Source organism: Dendrobates tinctorius, unplaced genomic scaffold (genome assembly GCF_039654945.1).
Source record: "Dendrobates tinctorius isolate UK_male_01 unplaced genomic scaffold, ASM3965494v1 ptg000212l, whole genome shotgun sequence".
In the NCBI taxonomy this organism is placed as follows: Eukaryota; Metazoa; Chordata; class Amphibia; order Anura; family Dendrobatidae; genus Dendrobates; species Dendrobates tinctorius.
Window position 1 is genome coordinate 435,454 of NW_027361879.1, and position 18,911 is coordinate 454,364.

At 48.7% G+C, this 18,911-nt stretch overlaps 1 protein-coding gene across 3 annotated transcripts in view; it reads right to left on the reverse strand.

The window, feature by feature from the left end:
- Nucleotides 1-18,911, reverse strand: part of LOC141058479 (alpha-N-acetylgalactosaminide alpha-2,6-sialyltransferase 2-like) — a 229,386-nt gene that overhangs the window by 123,682 nt on the left and 86,793 nt on the right. The window contains exon 8 of one of the 3 annotated variants that reach the window (XM_073554702.1): nt 15,338-15,437. The exons of the other annotated variants lie outside the window; for them this stretch is intronic. Within the exon in view, the coding sequence (XP_073410803.1) occupies nt 15,338-15,437 (100 nt within the window). The remainder of the gene's footprint in view (nt 1-15,337; nt 15,438-18,911) is intronic. 3 annotated transcript variants of the gene reach the window in all.

The following is an 18,911-nucleotide window of genomic DNA, read 5'->3' on the forward strand; positions in this document are numbered from 1 at the left end:
TACACTTCGCACGCACGCGGCTCCACTTCGTACACACACGGCTGCGCTCCGTACACTTCGTACACACATGGCTCCGCTACGTACACCTCGTACACACACGGCTTTGCTCCGTACACCTCGTACAGACACGGCTGCACTCCATACACCTCGCACACACATGGCTCCGCTCCGTACACCTCGTACACACGTGGCTCTGCTCCGTACACACATGGCTCCTCTCCATCCACCTCATACACATGCGGCTCCGCTCCGTACACTTTGTATGCACGCGGCTTCTCTCCGTACTCTTCGTACGCACGCGGCTCCGCTTCATACACACATGGCTCCGCTCACCTCGTACACACGCAGCTGTGCTCCATACAATTCGTACACACGGCTCTGCTCCGTACACCTCGTACACACATCGCTCCGCTCAGTACACCTCGTATACATGTAATAAATGTGCAGGTGCTGGTATGTCACCACGGAACCGAGACAGATCAAAAGTTAAAGGGTTTTATTTGCAGGGATATGATACTCCTCGCAGGGAGAAATCAGTGGGGGTTAAACTGGTTTTAAAGCAGTGTATCAAACAGTCAAAAAGAATAACAGTTAGAAACAGGTGTTCTTGGAACTTATCAGTCTGCTGAGCACTTGCTTGTGGGGTCGTCTTCTCCCGCGTCGGCGATATCAGCAGCGGCACTTGTCTCTCTAGTCGCTGTAGGCTCTGCAGTCTCTAAGGACCCACAACAGGGGTCTCAGGGGTTAATGAAGAAAGGCAGGGAGAACACAAGGCAATCTGGGTGTTCCATGCTCTGAGTCTATGCTCCAAAACTAAACAATCTCTCCGCAGGAATCAAGGGCTCTATGTCTCTATAAGTCTCTCAACTGGAGTCAGGGGCTCTGCGCCAACACCGCAGGCACCGGGGCTACACACGGGAGTCACTGTCTCTGCACGAGGGTCAGAGCGCACCTCTCCAGTCACTGCAGGCTCTGGTCTCACGTACTCACAAGATGCAGTCTCTCTGCACAGTCCCCCTGGATTTGTCCTCTGAACAGGAGTTCTCTCTTCTCTCCTGCATGCAGCTGCAACCTGCCCTGTCCCCTGCACATGCTGCTCTGAGCTTCGCATGCTCTCAGGCTGCCCTCCTTCCTGTTCCTCTCTCCTCCCAGCAGTCACATGACCCAGCACGTCCAGGGCAGAATGTCTTCCCCCTAGCAAGCCTGCAGTCTGGCCAAGTGGTTCCATATCAGGAGTGGAGAAGGTAACCTCTCTAAGTTTTCTTGTGCTTCACCCCTTTACATTCCTCCTCTCTTTTCACTCGCCATTCCATGGGCGAGAATTTCTGAAGTTCCTTTTGACAATCTGCTGCCAGATGAACTCATCCTGATTGTATCGAATGGGGGTTCACCAGCTGTTGAACGTTCAGAGCGTCTCAATTCAGCAGGGGTCGTGGTGTCAGCTGCTGTGGGAGGAACGGGAGTATGGGCCACTCCCAGCACATTGGTAGTTTCAGGCACCAGCCCTGTTTCTGGGTCCCCTGGGGGAAACTCGATATCTTCCTCATCTTCAACATTAACCACTGGTACGGCTGATGGAGGTACTGGGGCCAATGGAACTGGTTCAGGATCTTGAGACAAACAAGGACGCAGCATATTCAGATGCAGCGTGCGAGTGGGGGCCCCTTCGTCTGTTTACGGCTGAATCTCGTAGACAGGACCCTTTCTGCCAAGTCGCTGCCTCACCCTGTACGGTCTTTTCTCCCTCCGGCACTCCAATTTGTTGTGTGGGTGCTTTTCCCTCACAAGGACTTGATCTCCAGGCCGCAGAGCTGTGCCCCTTTGAGGATTGACTTGCGAATGTTCTACAGTAACTCCTGCAGCCGATTCTGCACTAGCTGATGGATAGTCCGTAGCCGATGATGGTGTTCTTGAACCCAGGAGTACGCCCCCATCCGTGGGTAGTCCTCCCCGAGCTCCAACTCTGCCAACTCTGCCAACTCCTTCCCGGACTGCCCAAAGAACAGAGAGAAGGGTGTGAAGCCAGAGGTGCTGTGTTTCCGATTGTTATATACCCACACCAATTCAGGGACGTACTCAGTCCAATGTGCCTTCTGTTCCTCTTCCAGAGTCCTCAGCATTTGGATCAGGGTGCGGTTAACTTTCTCACAAGCTCTGTTTCCCTGTGGATGATAAGGAGTTGTCCGGGACTTATTGATCTTGTACAGCTGGTGCAGCTCCTCCATCACCTTTCCGAGGAAGCAGGCCTCCTGATCGGAATGCATGCATTTGGGGCACCCGTACACCTGAATGAAGTGTTTGCAGATTGCGTGAGCAGCAGACTCGGCAGTCTGGTCCCATGTAGGTGTCACTAGGACAAACTTGGTAAAATGGTCTATCATCACTAAACAGTGCTCATAGCCTTGATGTGTGGGTCCAATTGTCAGGTAATCTATGGCCAGCAGGTCCATAGGGCCAGAGGACTTCACCGTCTCTGTGGGGGCCCATTGTTCCGGTGGTTTGACCAGTTCACAACTCCGGCATTGTTGGCAGACCCTTTCCACGATGTTCCTCAGATTGGGATGATAAAACAGGCGCTGCAACCACTGGAAGGTTCTCTCGGGCCCAAAGTGCGCTCCTTTTTCATGCGCTTCTGTAGCCAACTGGTGTACCAGGGATGAGGGAATAACCGTCTGCCAGGCAAGGCCAAGTTTTGATTGGAGGAACATTTTTCTGTACAGGATACCATCCTGCAACCGTAGTCTTTCCCATTGATGCAGCATCTCCAGCCTCTCAGGTGAGGCAGACCTCCTCTCACTTTGGCTAGGCCCCTGTCTAGACTCAACCCACCGTCTTAACTGGGCTATCTCCTGATCCTCCTGCTGAATTCAGACCCACTCAACGCAGGGCTGTTCCAGCAAATTCACACGGGCCTCTTCCTGACCAGTTTCCCGCGTAGCTGCCACCGTCCAGGCAGTCTCTCCAAAACCCGGTACTTCCACAGCCTCCAGCTCTTCATCCCCACTGGGCGCTGGTTTGCGATAATTCACTTGAGAAAGGGCATCAGCATAAACATTCTTTGATCCTCTCTTGTAGGAGATTCTATATTGGAACTTAGCCATCTGGGTTACCCAACGTTGTTCTAGAGCCCCTAACTTGGCGGTCTCTAGATGAGCCAACGGATTGTTATCCGTATGTACATGAACTTTGAGCCAGCCAGATACTCCGCAAACTTCTCTTTCATCGCCCACACCAGCGCCAACAGCTCCAGCTTGAATGAACTGTAGTTTTTGGGGATTTTTCTCAGAGTCATGTAAAGACCAACTGGTATAGGCTATGACTCGCTCTTTTCCATCCTGCATCTGGGATAGCACTGCTCCGAGCCCCTGTAAACGCCCATCAGTGTGTAAGATGAACAGCTGCGATAAGTTAGCATAAGCCAGCACAGGGGCCTTCGTCAAAGCCTTCAGGGCTAGGAATGCTTCTTCCTGACGCTTTCCCCACTGTATGTTCCTGTTTTTGGCACACGAGGGTACTCCCTTCAACAGTTTCAGAAGAGGATATGCAAGGCGGGTAAAGTCTTTTACGAAGCGTCGAAAGTATCCGGTGAGTCCCAAGAATGCACGCACATCTTTCACAGTTTTTGGGTCGGCCACTCTTGTCCCGCAGCAATCTTCTCCTGAGAAGGCTTCACTCCCTCAGCTGAAACAACCAAGTATTCAATCTCAGTCCGGAAGAGGTGACACTTCTGTGGCTTCACTTTCAACCCGTACCTCTGTAGCCAACTCAGAACCTACTCCAGCCTCTGCAGATGTTCTTCATGTTCTGTTTGGGTAAGAATACAAGGACAGAACAATGGAAAGGACACCATTGTAGGCATTTACTACAGGCCGCCTGTGCAAGCTGAAGATATGGATGAACTCTTTATGCATCAAATGGCCAAGTTCTCCAAAAAATATGACATAGTTGTCATGGGAGATTTCAACTATCCAGACATTTGTTGGGAATCTCTCTCAGGCAAAACTAACAGGTCAAGGAAATTCTTATCCTCTCTTGCTGACCACTTTATCTTCCAAAAGGTAGGGGAGAAAACAAGGGGAACTGCTACCTTGGATCTAATCCTTATAAACAGGGAGGAAATGGTTGAGGAGGTAAAAGTGGCTGGGACCCTAGGAGGTAGCGACCATGCTATTTTAGAATTTTGGATAACTAGAGGCGGAAGACCTGTGAAGACTCAGACGTCAAGGTTAGGTTTCAGAAAGGCAGATTTTAAGGGATTCAGAAAGAGAATTGGAGGGATCCAATGGTTGGATATCCTTAAAGACAAAAATGTCCAGGAAGGATGGGAAATCTTGAAAAATGAAATTCTCAAAGCACAGTTGTTAACAATTCCGAAAAGAGGGAAGAATAGGAAGCATTTAAGGAAACCAGGATGGATGAACACAGAACTTAAGCACATGCTAAAAAGGAAGAAAAAAATGTTTATAAAATGGAAAGAAGGAGGCATATCTAAAGAAGAATATAATGCTGTCTGCAGAACCTGCAGGGCACAAATCAGATTAGCTAAAGCTGAAAATGAATTGAGGCTTGCAAGAGATGTCAAAAGCAATAATAAAGGATTTTGGGGATATGTCAAAAGTAAAAGAAAAGTCAAAGATGCTATAGGATTTTTACAGGATGAAAATGATGAAATGGTAAGACAGGATGTTGAGAAGGCTGAACTTTTAAATTCCTATTTTGCATCTGTTTTCTCTCAGAAAGGAAATGTAACATCAACTGTTCTTCACTGTCCTATTAAGGGAATAGAAGAATCCAGGATATCTATAAACAGAAAGATAGTGAGGAAACACTTAGCTAACCTAAATGAATTCAAGTCTCCAGGTCCAGATGAATTACACCCCAGAGTACTGAAGGAGATAGCAGAAGAAATTTTTGAACCCCTCTCCATAATCTTTGAAAAATCTTGGAGAACAGGAGAAGTCCCAGAAGACTGGAGAAGAGCAAATGTTGTTCCTATCTTCAAAAAGGGGAAGAAGGTGGACCCAAGCAACTATAGGCCGGTGAGTCTGACTTCTATACCAGGAAAGATCTTTGAACAAATTATTAAACAACATGTATCTCAGTACCTGGATAAGAATGAAGTGATTAAACAGAGTCAGCATGGGTTTGTAACTAATAAGTCATGTCAGACTAACTTAATTTCCTTCTATGATGGAATCACTGATTGGGTGGATCAAGGAAATGCTGTAGATATAGTATATCTTGACTTCAGCAAAGCATTTGACAAAGTCTCTCATACAATCCTTATTGAAAAAATGACTAAGTATGGAATGGACAAGGCAACTGTTAGGTGGATAAATAACTGGCTTAGTGATCGGACCCAAAGAGTGGTCGTAAACGGCTGCACATCCAGTTGGAAGAATGTCTCAAGTGGGGTACCACAGGGCTCTGTCCTGGGCCCTGTATTGTTCAACATCTTTATCAACGATTTAGATGAAGGAATTGAGGGTAAACTGATTAAATTTGCTGATGACACAAAGCTAGGAGGGATAGCTAATACTAGAGAAGAGAGAGAGAGGATTCAAAAAGATATAAATAAACTGGAGAAGTGGGCAGCAACTAACAGAATGGTTTTTAACAGGGAGAAATGCAAAGTACTACATCTGGGCAATAAAAATGAAAAAAGCATATACAGAATGGGAGGAATAGGGCTAAGTGACAGCACATGTGAAAAAGACTTGGGTACACTAATAGATCAGACTGAATATGAGTCAACAGTGTGATGCAGCAGCAAAAAAGGCAAATGCAATTCTAGGATGTATTAACAGAAGCACACAGTCTAGATCACGTGAAGTCATTATTTCCCTCTACTCCTCTTTGGTTAGACCTCATCTGGAATATTGTGTCCAGTTTTGGGCACCACATTTTAAAAAAGACATCAACAAACTGGAGCAAGTTCAGAAAAGAACGACCAGAATGTTGACCGGTCTGCAAACCCTGTCTTATGAGGAAAGGTTGCAGGATTTGGGAATGTTTAGGTTGCAAAAGAGAAGACTGAGAGGAGACTTAATAGCTGTCTACAAATATCTAAAGGGCTGTCACATTGTAGAAGGATCAACTTTATTCTCATTTGCACAAGGAAAGACTAGAAGCAATGGGATGAAACTGAATGGGAGGAGACACAGATTAGATATTAGAAAAAACTTTTTGACAGTTAGAGTGATCAATGAGTGGAACAGGCTGCCACGAGAAGTGGTGAGTTCTCCTTCAATTGAAGTCTTCAAACAGAGGCTGGACAGACATCTGACTGGGATGATTTAGCGAATCCTGCTTTGAGCAGGGGGTTGGACCAGATGGCCCAGGAGGTCCCTTCCAACTCTACGATTCTATGATTCTATGATTCAAAGGTGGGGGCAAAGACGATGATATCGTCCAAGTAGATCAAAGTGGCTTCAAAGTTCAGGTCTCCCAGACATTTCTCCATGACACGTTGAAACGTACCTGGGGCATTGGCTAGGCCGAAGGGCATGCGGTAAAACTCATACAATCCCATCAGAAGGATGAAAGCTGTCTTGGCTCGATCTCGTTCGGACATTGGTACTTGCCAGTAACCGCTGGCCAGATCTAACATGGAAAAGTACCTGGCATTCCCTAGCGCCGACAGGGACTCCTCTATCCTCGGCAGTGGATACGAGTCTCGCACTGTGCAAGTGTTGAGCCGGCGGTAGTCCACACAGAAATGTAGGGACCCATCCTTCTTCCTCACCAAGAATATGGGGGCAGCCCACAGGCTCTGACTCTCACGTATCGCCCTCTTCCTCAACATTTGCGACAGCATCCCCTTTACCTCTTGGTACATCTGTGGAGGTATCTGGCGGTACCGCTCCTGGATTGGTGCCGCATCCCCGGTGGGTATCTCATGAGTGATGGCGCGCCCAAAGTCGTCTTCATTTTTCTCGAACACTTCCTGGTATTTTCCCAACAAGGCTTCCACCTGGGGCACCTGCTGAGGGGTCAGTTCTGTGAGCTCTGCCCTCATGAGTTCCAGTATCCGTCGCCCCTCTTGCAGCAATCTGGGGTTCGGGGCTGCCTCTGCCTTGACGGTCACTAGCCACGGATCTTCTGACCTTGCAGTCAGCTGTATTGTCTCAGTCAGGATCAGCTCATCTGGGAGACCCAGGACGTGAGTGACTTCACTCTTTGGGGGTAAAGTTACATCAGTTTCACCATCCCGCACGGTAGACAGGGTCCATGTGACCATTACTCCTGATGGCAACTGGTCGACTCCACTGGGTTCAATTTGAATCTCCACCCCCTCCGGCGGAATACCAGCTCGGACAGTCAGGGGCTGCACAGTCTGTCCAGGGGTAGCACACAATTAACGGAGGTGGGTGCGATGACTTTGCCAAGTTCCTTCCCGTCACCATATGCTTCCCGGGCCAGAAAGACCTTCCTCTGAAAGGTTTGGTCGCTCCATTGCTGCAGTTACTGCTCCAGGGACTCGTTAAACAAGGCTTCCGAGATCTTTAAGCACATTCATGCCCAGGGTCACGGTATGGTCCTTAGCTGCTTCTCCATCCACCAGTACTATGCCCCTTCTTCCTAAATCTTTATCGAGACTTCTATGTTCATCCATACCACCCCTGCGACCGGGATGGGTAAGTGGTTAGCTGCCATAAGTTTGATCACTGGGACCCATTCTGGCCGTAGTGCCTCCATGAAGTGATGGCAGAAATATCCTTCAGGCATGGTGGTCACTTGTGAGCCAGTGTCTACCAGGCACTGCACTGCTTTTCCATTGATTTGTGCCCAGAGCAGGGGGCAACAAGCCTGGTGGGACTTCTGCTACTCTTCCTCCAATCTTCATGCTCCGGGCAGCATCCCTCGGGCTCAGAGCCACCTAGTTTAACGGATGGCGCGGGGATGGTCGGCTCCACTGGGGACACCACCGGGCAATGTGGCCGGGCTCTCCACAGGTATAACACGTACGGGGGCTTCTCCTCCGGGTAGTATCAATCTCACGTCGGGGGCAGCTTCTCTGTCCTGAACCATAGGGACGGGTTCTATCGCCTGAGTTCTTCTTGAGGCTGCCATTTCTTCATGGATCTGTCTAATCTCCATCTTCAGGTCTTCCACCCATTGAGGGATAGTGTTACGGTTCTGCAGCACAGGACTAGAGTAGGGGGGGAACTGACCTTGCACTGCGACTAGGCTGATACCCTATGATGGGGTGGGTGACCCATTCCTTGTGAATAGACCCAACAATGATCCTAGGCTAATCTCAAGTGAAGACCTATAAATAGGGGGAAGGGGGTCCCTGAAAGATATAAGGACTGGGTACAAAAACGGGTCACCTCCTAACAGAAAATACAAAGAAGGCTGCAGAAACAAACTGAAAACAAAAACTAAGACTAGCAGAACCAGAGGTCACAGAACTGCACTAATTAAACACACAGAAAGCAAGGCAAGGCTCCAAGCCAGACTTCAAGCGTATAAACACTGTTGTCCAGCAAGGAATGGGAGACAGGTGCAGGCTAATAAAGGGTGATGCAATCACCTGACCAAAGGCAAACCCAGCACCAGGGGAAAAAGACCAGCAGCCAGAACACTACAAGAAAATGGCGGATAGTCACAAACTGAGCAGATTCTAACAGATAGTGTCCATGGGGGTGGTTACCTCCCCGCTCCGCACCTTCCCCACTCGCCCTGACTCTCCCTGCTCTTGCTCTCGCGCACGCGCCTCACTGCCAATTTTAGAGAAAGTTATTTCTGGCTTTAAGCCCATGCGCTCTCGCAGGGCCTGTTTCATCAATATATCGTGCAAACCCATCACCAGCTGGTCCCGGAGCACAGGCCCGGATTGATAATATAAAAAACCGGGCATTTTCCCGCTGGGCCGCTGTCATGTGGGCCGCGGGCGGCAGCGCCCGATCATCTGGCCGCTTGCCAGCTGGTGCGGTCACTGGCCTGGCTGTTGCTCCTGCCGCCGGCCCTCTGCAGGCATGTTGTTTATAGTTTCCAACCCTCCCGCACTGCAGGGAGATAAGCCGTCATGCACCCCATCCTCGCCGTAGCATGAGACCTCCCCCCCGCAGCCACTCACAGCGTCGCTTGCCTGCTCTCTTTTCTGTTCACAGGACCTGTGATGAGGTCACAGGAGGGGAGGCGTCAGGGGTCACATGATCAGGAGCCTTTGTCCAGACCCCTGATCATGTGACCCCTGACTCCGCCCCTCCTGTGACCTCATCACAGGTCCTGTGCACTCAGCCTTGCCTCTTGGTGTCTGCAAGACTCTGCTGTGCTGTTGTCATGGTGCTGGATGAGGTAAGTATGTGTGGGGTCAGGAGGGGTTTACAGGGTAGATGTAGCAGAGCTGTGTGTGTATGAGGTGTACGGAGTGGAGCCGTGTGTGTACGAGGTGTACGGAGAGGAGCGTGTGTGTGCGAGGTGTACGGAGCAGAGCCGTGTGTGTGCGAGGTGTACGGAGCGGAGCCGTGTGTGTACGAAGTGCATGGAGAGGAGCCGTGTGTGTATGAGGTGTACGGAACAGAGCCGCATGCACGAGGTGTACGGAGCAGAGCCGTGTGTACGAGGTGTACGGATCCGCACGTGTATGTGGTGTACGGAGCGGAGCCGCGTGAGTACGAGGTGTACGGAGCGGAGCCGCGTGAGTACGAGGTGTACGGAGCGGAGCCGCACGTGTACGAGGTGTACAGAGTGGAGCCATGTGTATGGGGTATACGGAGTGGAGCCGTGTGTGTACGGAGTGGAGCCATATGTGTATAGGATGTACGGAGCGTAGCCAAGTATGCACGAAGCATACAAAGAGGGCTTTTCCCACGGACACAGGAGTACATGGCGGAGCCCCGAGGAGCATTTTGAAACACACACATGACGTTCCACCTGAAGTGATGTGCTGGAAGCTGACCGGAAATGAGATACTTTCTTGAGGAGATTGTGACGGAACCAGGAATGCTTCAGATCCATCACCGTGTCCTCCTCCGACAGCGCAGACAGCAGAATCGCCTTGGAAATGGGGATGCCGGCCATGTGAGCAGATCATGATATTTCCTGCACCGGGAGGCTCAGGTGGGCACTACAATGGGAGCCGGGCTACTATAGTATCTTTATAGAATCTTTCTTTATTTCTTGCTCTCTTTTTCTTTCTTTCTCTGTTCTTTCTTTCTCATTCTCTGTTCTGTCTTTCCCTCATTTTCTTTCTCTCTCTCTGTTCTTTCTTTCTCTCTCTAATCTTTCTTTTTTCTTTCTCTCTCTCTCTGTTCTTTCTTTCCCCTCTTTCTTTCTTTTTCTTTCCTCTCTTTCTTTCTGTCTGTTCTTTCTTTTCTTTACTTCTTTCTCTCTCTGTTCTTTCTCTGTCTCTCTCTGTTCTTTCTTTCTTTCCCCTCTTTCTTTCTCTCTCTGTTCTTTCTTCCTCTCTCGCTCTCCTTTCTTTCTCTCTCTTTTTCTTTTTTCTCTCTCTCTGTTTTCTCTCTTCCTTAGTGCCAGTCAGTGTGCCCATAATGCCAGCCACTGTGCCCTCAGTACCAGTCAGTGTGATCAGCAGTACTAAATGGGTGCGATTAGGCGTGGACATGGGTGTGACTAGTTGCGAAATGGGTGTGGCCGGGCGTGGCCTAAAATTTGCAGTCTTTGTCACTCTTTCCCTTCTTCAAAAGTTGGGAGGTATGATAGGGGCAACTATGACCAGGGGGTCTGGTTGCCCAATGGATTGCAGTTCTGCCAGGAATTCTGTGACCGTGCGTACAAAAGGGGACAGAGCTTTGGGAGGAGTACTGTACCTAAAAGCAATAAATAGGACTGAGCTGAAATACTGGGCACAGCTGTGACTACATGTTATATAGTCGTGTTAATCTCCTCTCACTTCTTGTAACCTACAAGTGTACAAAGATATTATATAGTCACCATGTGACTAGTGGGCCTGTGTAACTTCAAATGCCAGGGCTGAATTTTAGTCCCAGTCTGGCCCTGCCAGAGCACAACGTCAACTGACCCTACATCTACGCTGTCCTTCCATTTGATGGCAATATGGAGCTCTTGCAGGACGTTCATAAATTGTGTCACAGTCTCCCCCTCTCTTTGCACCCGGTGAAACAGTCACATGCGCAGTTCTCCTACGTCATTGGGATCCCCATGCGTCTATTTAAGTATGCGCAGCACTTTGTCCAGGGTATCTCTTTCTCGGGGGGACCTAAGCATAACAGAATTCTGTGCCTCCCCCTCCAGGGCCATTAATGCAATCTCTGCCTCCAGGGCCGGTGTCATGGGATGCATCTGCATCAGTCGCCGGATACACTCCGTCCAACTCCACAACATCACATTACTCCCAGTAAACTTTGGCAGATTATTCAACATGGCTCCCAGGGAAATGCTAGACCCGGGGCCTCCCCCAACTGCTTGATCTGCCCCATCCGTGCTACTGTGTGACATCCTGCCGACTACATCAAATGTAATAAACGTGCAGGTGCTGGTATGTCACCACGGAACCGAGACAGATCAAAAGTTAAAGGGTTTTATTTACAGGGATATGATACTCCTCGCATGGAGAAAGCAGTGGGGGTTAAACTGGTTTTAAAGCAGTATATCAAACAGTAAAAAAGTATAAGTTAGAAACAGGTGGTCTTGGAACTTATCAGTCTGCTGAGTACTTGCTTGTAGGATCGTCTTCTCCCGCGTCGGCGCCGTCAGCAGCGGCACTTGTCGTCACTCTAGTCACTGTAGGCTCTGCAGTCTCTAAGGACCCACAACAGGGGTCTCGGGGATTAATGAAGAAAGGCAGGGGGAACACAAGGCATTACGGGTATCCCCTGCTCTGAGTTTATGCTCCAAACCTAAACAGTCTCTCCGCAGGAATCAAGGGCTCTGTGTCTCTATAAGCCTCTCAACAGGAGTCAGGGGCTCTGCACCAACACCGCAGGTACCGGGGCTATGCACGGGGGTCACTGTCTCTGCACGAGGGTCAGAGTGCACCTCTCCAGTCACTGCAGGCTCTGTTCTCACGTACTCTTAAGATGCAGTCTCTCTGAAGAGTCCCCCTGGATTTGTCCTCTGAAAGGGAGTTTGTGGCGCCCCTGAGGCTCAGTCGCCACAGAGGTACTGCACCTTCTCCTAAGGTGTAGTGCCCCACCATCCAAGTAAGGTGGGAACTCCTTTCCATGCTCCAACACTCGCACCCCACACAACAGGGTAGTTCTGCACAACCACATTGCGGCTTAGTGCTTGGAGAGTAGTAGAGCACCTCTGGTGGTTCCCTGCATGGAACACTGGATGTGCTGGGAGGTGGGTGGATTTTAGATATATAAAAGAGTGGGAAAGTGTAGGATTACAGATCAGTCGAGGTTGAGTCTGACAGAGGGTCAGTCAGGAAGGAGGCCACTCGGGAGGAGTGGGGATCCCCTGAAGAAGGGATGGAGGAAGGAGTGCTGCAGCTGCCTCAGTGATCTGAGCCAGCTGGCACGGGAAAGGAACAGAAGGAGAAAGACGTAGAACTGCAACCTAAGCTTCCATATGAGAGAGAAGGAACAGTGCGGAACGAAGGAGTAGGAGAACAGAGAGGAGACGTGGGTTGGAAGAGGAACCCTGCCTATAGGTTCTCAGCGCGAGGCCGGGGCCCGGTCCCAGAGGTTGTATGGACACTTATGATTCTGCAGCAGACACTACTCCCAACTAAGACTCGGGGCACAACAGCAACTGATTAGAGAGCCAGGACTCCGGAGAAGGGAGTCCCCGAGAGAGGCTACAGCTGTCTGCCATACGAGTAGAATTGTTAGGAACATCTGACAGGAGGAACTTCAGAGTACCACGGTACTGGAGATCTTCACACCTTAAGGCGCAATAGAGGAGTCGTTCAGGAACGGTACATGTTGGCTGAGTGTTGGAGAGGAGCTTTCCATCTGGCCTGGAGGTTGGCTGAGTCTCTGGCCCGGAGGCAGGCACCCTTGTGTACCGCAGACTGTGAGTAAAGCTTTGGAACTGCAAGCCTCGGTGTCCTCCATTCATTCTGGCGCCAACCCACTCAGCATTGCTACATCTGGGTACCATTCTTTACACTGCCTGCGCCTTTCCACAACCATTACAATTACATTGCCCTGGGACATTAGCCCTGCCTGTGGAGGGCTATACCATCACTGCTGCATCCTACCATCTGTCCCAGAGGATCTGTCTGCAGCGTCGGCTTAACACCTTCCTTGCCGAGCACCACAGGTGACGACACAAACTATTAACTACATATACATTCCACCATTACTTGGGCGCCCAGGGCCACGAACCGGGTCACCGCTGCTGTGACACATCCCACTGACACCGGCCCGGTCCCGAGTACCCCACAGCCCTGGGAGGGCGACCCAAGTTTTCTCTCCTGCGTGCAGCTGCAACCTGCCCTGTCCCCTGCACATGTTGCTCTGAGCTTCACGCGCTCTCAGGCTGCCCTCCTTCCTGTTCCTCTCTCCTCCCAGCAGTCACATGACCCAGTACGTCCAGGGCAGAAAGTCTTCCTCTTAGCAAGCCTGCTGTCTGGCCAAGTGGTTCCAGATCAGGAGCGGAGAAGGTAACCCCCCCTCTGAATCTTCTTGTGCTTCACCCTCTAACACACACACGGCTCTGCTCCATACACCTCGTACACACATGGCTCCGCTCTGCACACCTTGTACACACATGGTTCCGCTCTGTACACCTTGTACACACACAGCTGCGCTCCATACACTTTGTACACACGGCTCCGCTCTGTACACCTTGTACACACATGTCTCTGCTACATCCACCCTGTAAATCCCTCCAGACCCCCCACACATAAACTTCCCCTCACCAGCATCATGATGACCAGCACAGCAGAGACATTCAGACATGGAAACTCCTGATCATGTGACCCCTGACTCCTCCCCTCCTGTGACCTCATCACTGTTAGGCGTCGGGTTCCTACAGCGCCTCAGCAGGAATCCTGAGCCTCATATTCTGCGGTCTCTCATTGTCTATCGACCACAGAGGAGATTGCTCAGCAGTCTCAGCATCCCAGACTCTCTGCCCAGACCTGCTCTGTGGGTCTGGCTGATGCTGCCACCTTTGGGTCAGCAATAGCAATGCAGGCTGCTTTGCAGCAAAATGCTCCAGAGGCTAAGTCCTCTCGTCGCGCTACTGGGCATGCTCACGAGACGATCTCCCATTGGAGATCGGGAGTCACATGCTCAGGTCCTTCTCCTGATCTCATTGGTCCATCTCAGAGATCTGGAAGGTCCCGGAAGCGCACGGCTATAAAAGGTCCGCATGGCTGCTCGGCCATGCGCTAGTATAGTCTCTAGTTGCTACTATGTGAATGATGATGGATGCATGAACCTGCGAATGACTCATTAAGATCCCCTTCCTCTGATATTACGAGTGTGTATAGGGACTTAGGTTTAGAGTCTGCGCCAGCCAGTGGCAAGCTCCAAGCCAAAACAGCATCCTCCACAGTGCTAGCGTCCGACAGTGCGCCTGCTATCGGGCATTGTTGATTAGCGGCAGTGTCTGTCGCCGCGCTGCGGTCTGCAGCTCCTCTTGGCTTCCGCAGTTGCGACGCCGCACGTACGGTATGTCTAAATGGACTCTGACCCTCTGCCTAGGGTTCAGCTCCTGTGACCTTATACCGTGCAAGCACTTCTCTGAGACCTGTGGGTCCAACAGGCACAGTATTTATGTTAATACCTCTGTGAAGCTAACAGTACGCTCAGCGCACACCGGGTGACGTCCAACCCGCGTGCAATAATACCGCCATATTTAGTGTTCACCATTATTTAGCAGCAGTGTTAACACCTGCACAGTGGACACCGAGCGGCGAACGCACTTTATTATTTATTTATTTAGTGCGTTCTGCCGTTCCTAACAATCACAGGTCCTGCAATCACAGCCAATTGCAGCCTGGCAGCCCAAGAACGGAGCTGCACAGCCAATAAGCGGCTGCAGCTCCGCAATCGGGCCCCTAAAGACTCCGGGCCCCGTCGCAGCGGCGACCGCTGAGACCGCGGTAGTCCCGCCCCTGATGGCCACCATAGCCTGCGATACATGGATGGTCCTGTTCTGTTTTGTCAGAGGAGATCACTAACCCAGGAAGATCCTGAACTGTAGACATCCCTTTAGGACAGGGGTGGGGAACCTTAGGCCCCTGGGCCATTTACGACCCTCGATGACCTTTTATCAGGCCCTGGGCAGATTCTCAGGGACCGCATTCTTGGGCAGGGAGCTGTATTTTGATTGCTACCAGCTCATTAATTTCTTCATGCTCTGTTAGCACACGCACACAGTGTTCACTACTGGACACTAGTGATATTTTATAGTAACAATCCGGCCTCCCAAAAATGTGCTCTCTCACCTGGTCACAAGTGTGTATGGCAGCCAACAGCAGTGTGGCTCCGGTGGACGGGCGATAAATGTTATGACTTTTTGTTTTTAAAATCGTGTCATAGAGGAACCTGTAAAAGTAAAACAATAAAAATTAATCTGAGGATTTAAGACCTATAAAACCACCTCCAGACAAGGCCAGATTATGGCCCTATGTGAGCACAAGTTAGCACCATGTGCACATAGTCACTTCTGTAGAATAACAACTATAATACTGCTCCCTATGTACAAAAATATAACTGCTATAATACTGCCCCTATGTACAAGAATATAACTACTATAATACTGCCCCTATGTACAAAAATATAAATACTATAATACTGCCCCTATGTACAAGAATATAACTACTATAATACTGCCCTTATGTGCAAGAATATCCATATACCTAATTTGGACGTGTCCGTCTGCCTGGGCACAATGAGTAATCCACAGCTCAACAGTAACTTAGGTATCCATAGTTACTACCACTAGCAGCAAACTGACTATATGCGTGGGTGTAACCATGGATACCTAAGTACTGTAAGGCCCTATATAGGAGTTAAGTGACATATCTAATAAGGAGAGGAGCTCTTCCTGGTGACGAGTTAAGGCATAAGCCTTTTTTGAGCGTTAACCTGTGAGGCAACATTGTGAGGCAACACTGTGAGGCAACACTCAGGCAACAGTGTGAGGCAACATTGCAAAGATGGATCAAATTGATTGCTGCACATAGAGAAGCAAATCGCAGACGGATGCGTAACCTGCATCAGAAGATGAACGATATTGTCAAAGAACTTCTGATGCAGCCCGACAGACGGCGGCCAGAGCAAGAGAAACTAATGAAGTAACTGAATCCCGTAGAACATCTACTGCTGCACGACAACGAGCAACACGCAATGCACAAAGTGATACACAAATTTCACAAAGTCGAGAACAAGACGTGTCCAAAATGCAAGAGCCACTTAACGACGGCAAGTTACATTTGCAGCTAGAGGGTTTTTTAATCAAATTGATGAGACATGTATTGGAGAGCACTATGCTGGCGAACTGACATTTCGATGTCAGTTCTGCCAATCTAAAAATTTCAAAGAGGAAATAGCGCAGGACAAAACATTCCCTTCCTTCTGCAAGAGAGGGCGCATCCAATTACGTCCCATTCGTATAGATGATCAATTAGTCAAGTTGATGAAAGGAGAGCATCAGCACTCCAATAACTTTATGGCTAATATAAGGCAATACAAAAGCTCTCTTGCTTTGACATCAATGGGAGCACAAGTAGCGCTACCTCCTGGGCATGGTCCATACTGTTTTCAAATTCATGGACAAATTTACCACAGAGCTGCCCCATTGCCTCCCGCTGTGGGTAGTACTCCCAAGTATGCCCAGATTTATATCTTGGACACTGAAGAAGCATTAAGTACAAGAAGTCAAGCAAATAAAAAGTGCCTCCCAGCACTGCTGTCATCTCTTGGAGAGAAAATGAAAGCAATTAACCCACTCGCAAGAGCCTTCATAATTATGAGGGAATTTGAAAGAGAGGAAGAGAGGATTGCTGAATTAGAAAATCGCCATCCACTCGAAATAACAATGTCAATTATAAATGACTACAATGATGACCAGAGGCGCTATAATGCACCAAGGTGCAATGAAGTAGCTATAATTTATCAAAATGCATTGGGTGAACCCCCGTTTAATAGGGACATCAGAGTACACCTGAAAAGTGAAAACCAATCAGTTCAAATCAGCTTTCTTCACAGAAAGTGTGATGCAATGACATATCCACTTCCATTCCCATATGGCGACAGTGGATGGACAATAAATTTGACAACTCCAATTGCCCTAAGTGTGCAACATCAAGGAATTGGTGACATTGATCTACTATCCATACCAGTGGATCAAGATCGACAAAAAAATCACCCTGTTGCAGTACTATGCATACAGGCTTGCCATTCGTGACGAGTTCAATCCCCTTTTAAATGTGGGTAGTAGTTATATTCTTGTACATAGGAGCAGTATTATAGTAGTTATATTCTTGTACATTGGAGCAGTATTATAGTAGTTATATTCTTGTACATAGGGGGCAGTATTATAGTACTTACGAGTGATTGTGCGCACTTCGGGTGCGCACTGGGATTACGAACCACGCAATGGGGTGTAACCACGCATCAGACTAGCATATGTACAGACTAACAGCAAACATAAATACCTGGTGTACCTCTGTTGCCACTCCTACCTTGTGTGTGAAAAAGCTCTGTAGTTAATACTGTTTGGGTACAGTTATTCGATAGCGCTATCCATGAAGAAAGTGCACGGGTAGAGCTATCCCATAGCTCTATTCCTAAAGGAAATGAACAAATAGAGCTATCCGATAGCGCTATCCCTCAATGTTCCTGAGCGTAAGCTATTTCACATGGTTGAGCGCACTTGGGATCTGCCCCCAAGCCCCTACCCATGCCCTTTGTTTGGTCCGTAGACCGTGGCTAGGAGTTTGTCCCACTTTTGTGTACAAAATTTTTGGGCTTTTACAATTGTTAAAAATCCTAATAAAAGACTTCTTTGTACACATAGTAGACGGTAAACCATTTGGCAAAGTTAGGAATAAGTTTACCTTCTTTCTGGGTCTCAAATATTTTAACCCTTATTTGTTGGCTTTTCTTTCCCCTGGAGAAAGCCACATATAACTGCCCGTGTGAAAACACTGGGAGAGGCAAATAAATTCCTACAGTATCCAAGGCCTGTCCCTGAGATTTATTCATGGTCATTGCAAAAGCCAACATGACAGGAAACTGATGCCGTCGCATCTGGACTGGCAAGTTTTTATCTTTGGAAATCATGTCAATTCTTGCAATAAGAACTGTCTGACCCTTTGCTTTTCCATTTAAAGAAACGGAGTGAATAACGTTTGCTTTTAAGCTTTTCACATAAAGTCTTGTGCCATTACAAAGGCCACGCTTTCTGTTAAGATTGCGCAGGAGCATAATTACAGCTCCTGGTTTCAGCTTTAGATCATGAGGAGGCAACCTTGTGGGATTCAAAGAGTTAAGAAACTCTACAGGGTAATCTGTGAGAATCACACCCTTCTGTTCCGCAATTTTGCTCAGCCTCCTGCTTTATTACAGCATAATTCAGTTGGTCCAATATTTCATCTGGAACATTTACTGGAGTTGCCAATTCGTAGTCAGCACAGGACTTTTTATTGCTTAAGAGCACTTTATTAATATCACGAAGAGCCAGTTGCTCAGCAATTTCTGGAGTATACCGCCTTGTGTAATCCTCCATAAATTCGATTTTATATTTTTGCCATAATGCCAATGGTTTAGCTTAGAGATGAGCGACTTTGCCTTTTTTCGGGTCGAGTCGGGTTTCATGAAACCCGACTTTCGCAAAAGGGTCGAATGCAATCGGCCGATTATCGTGAAAAGTCGAAGGCCGACTGAAACACGAAACCCAATGCAAGTCAATGGGGAAGAAAAGTCGAGGATAGGGAACACATCTACAGTGCCCATTTTAATGCCAAACACATCAATTATTACTTAAGCTTGTCAACCTTAATTTACTTTATTATA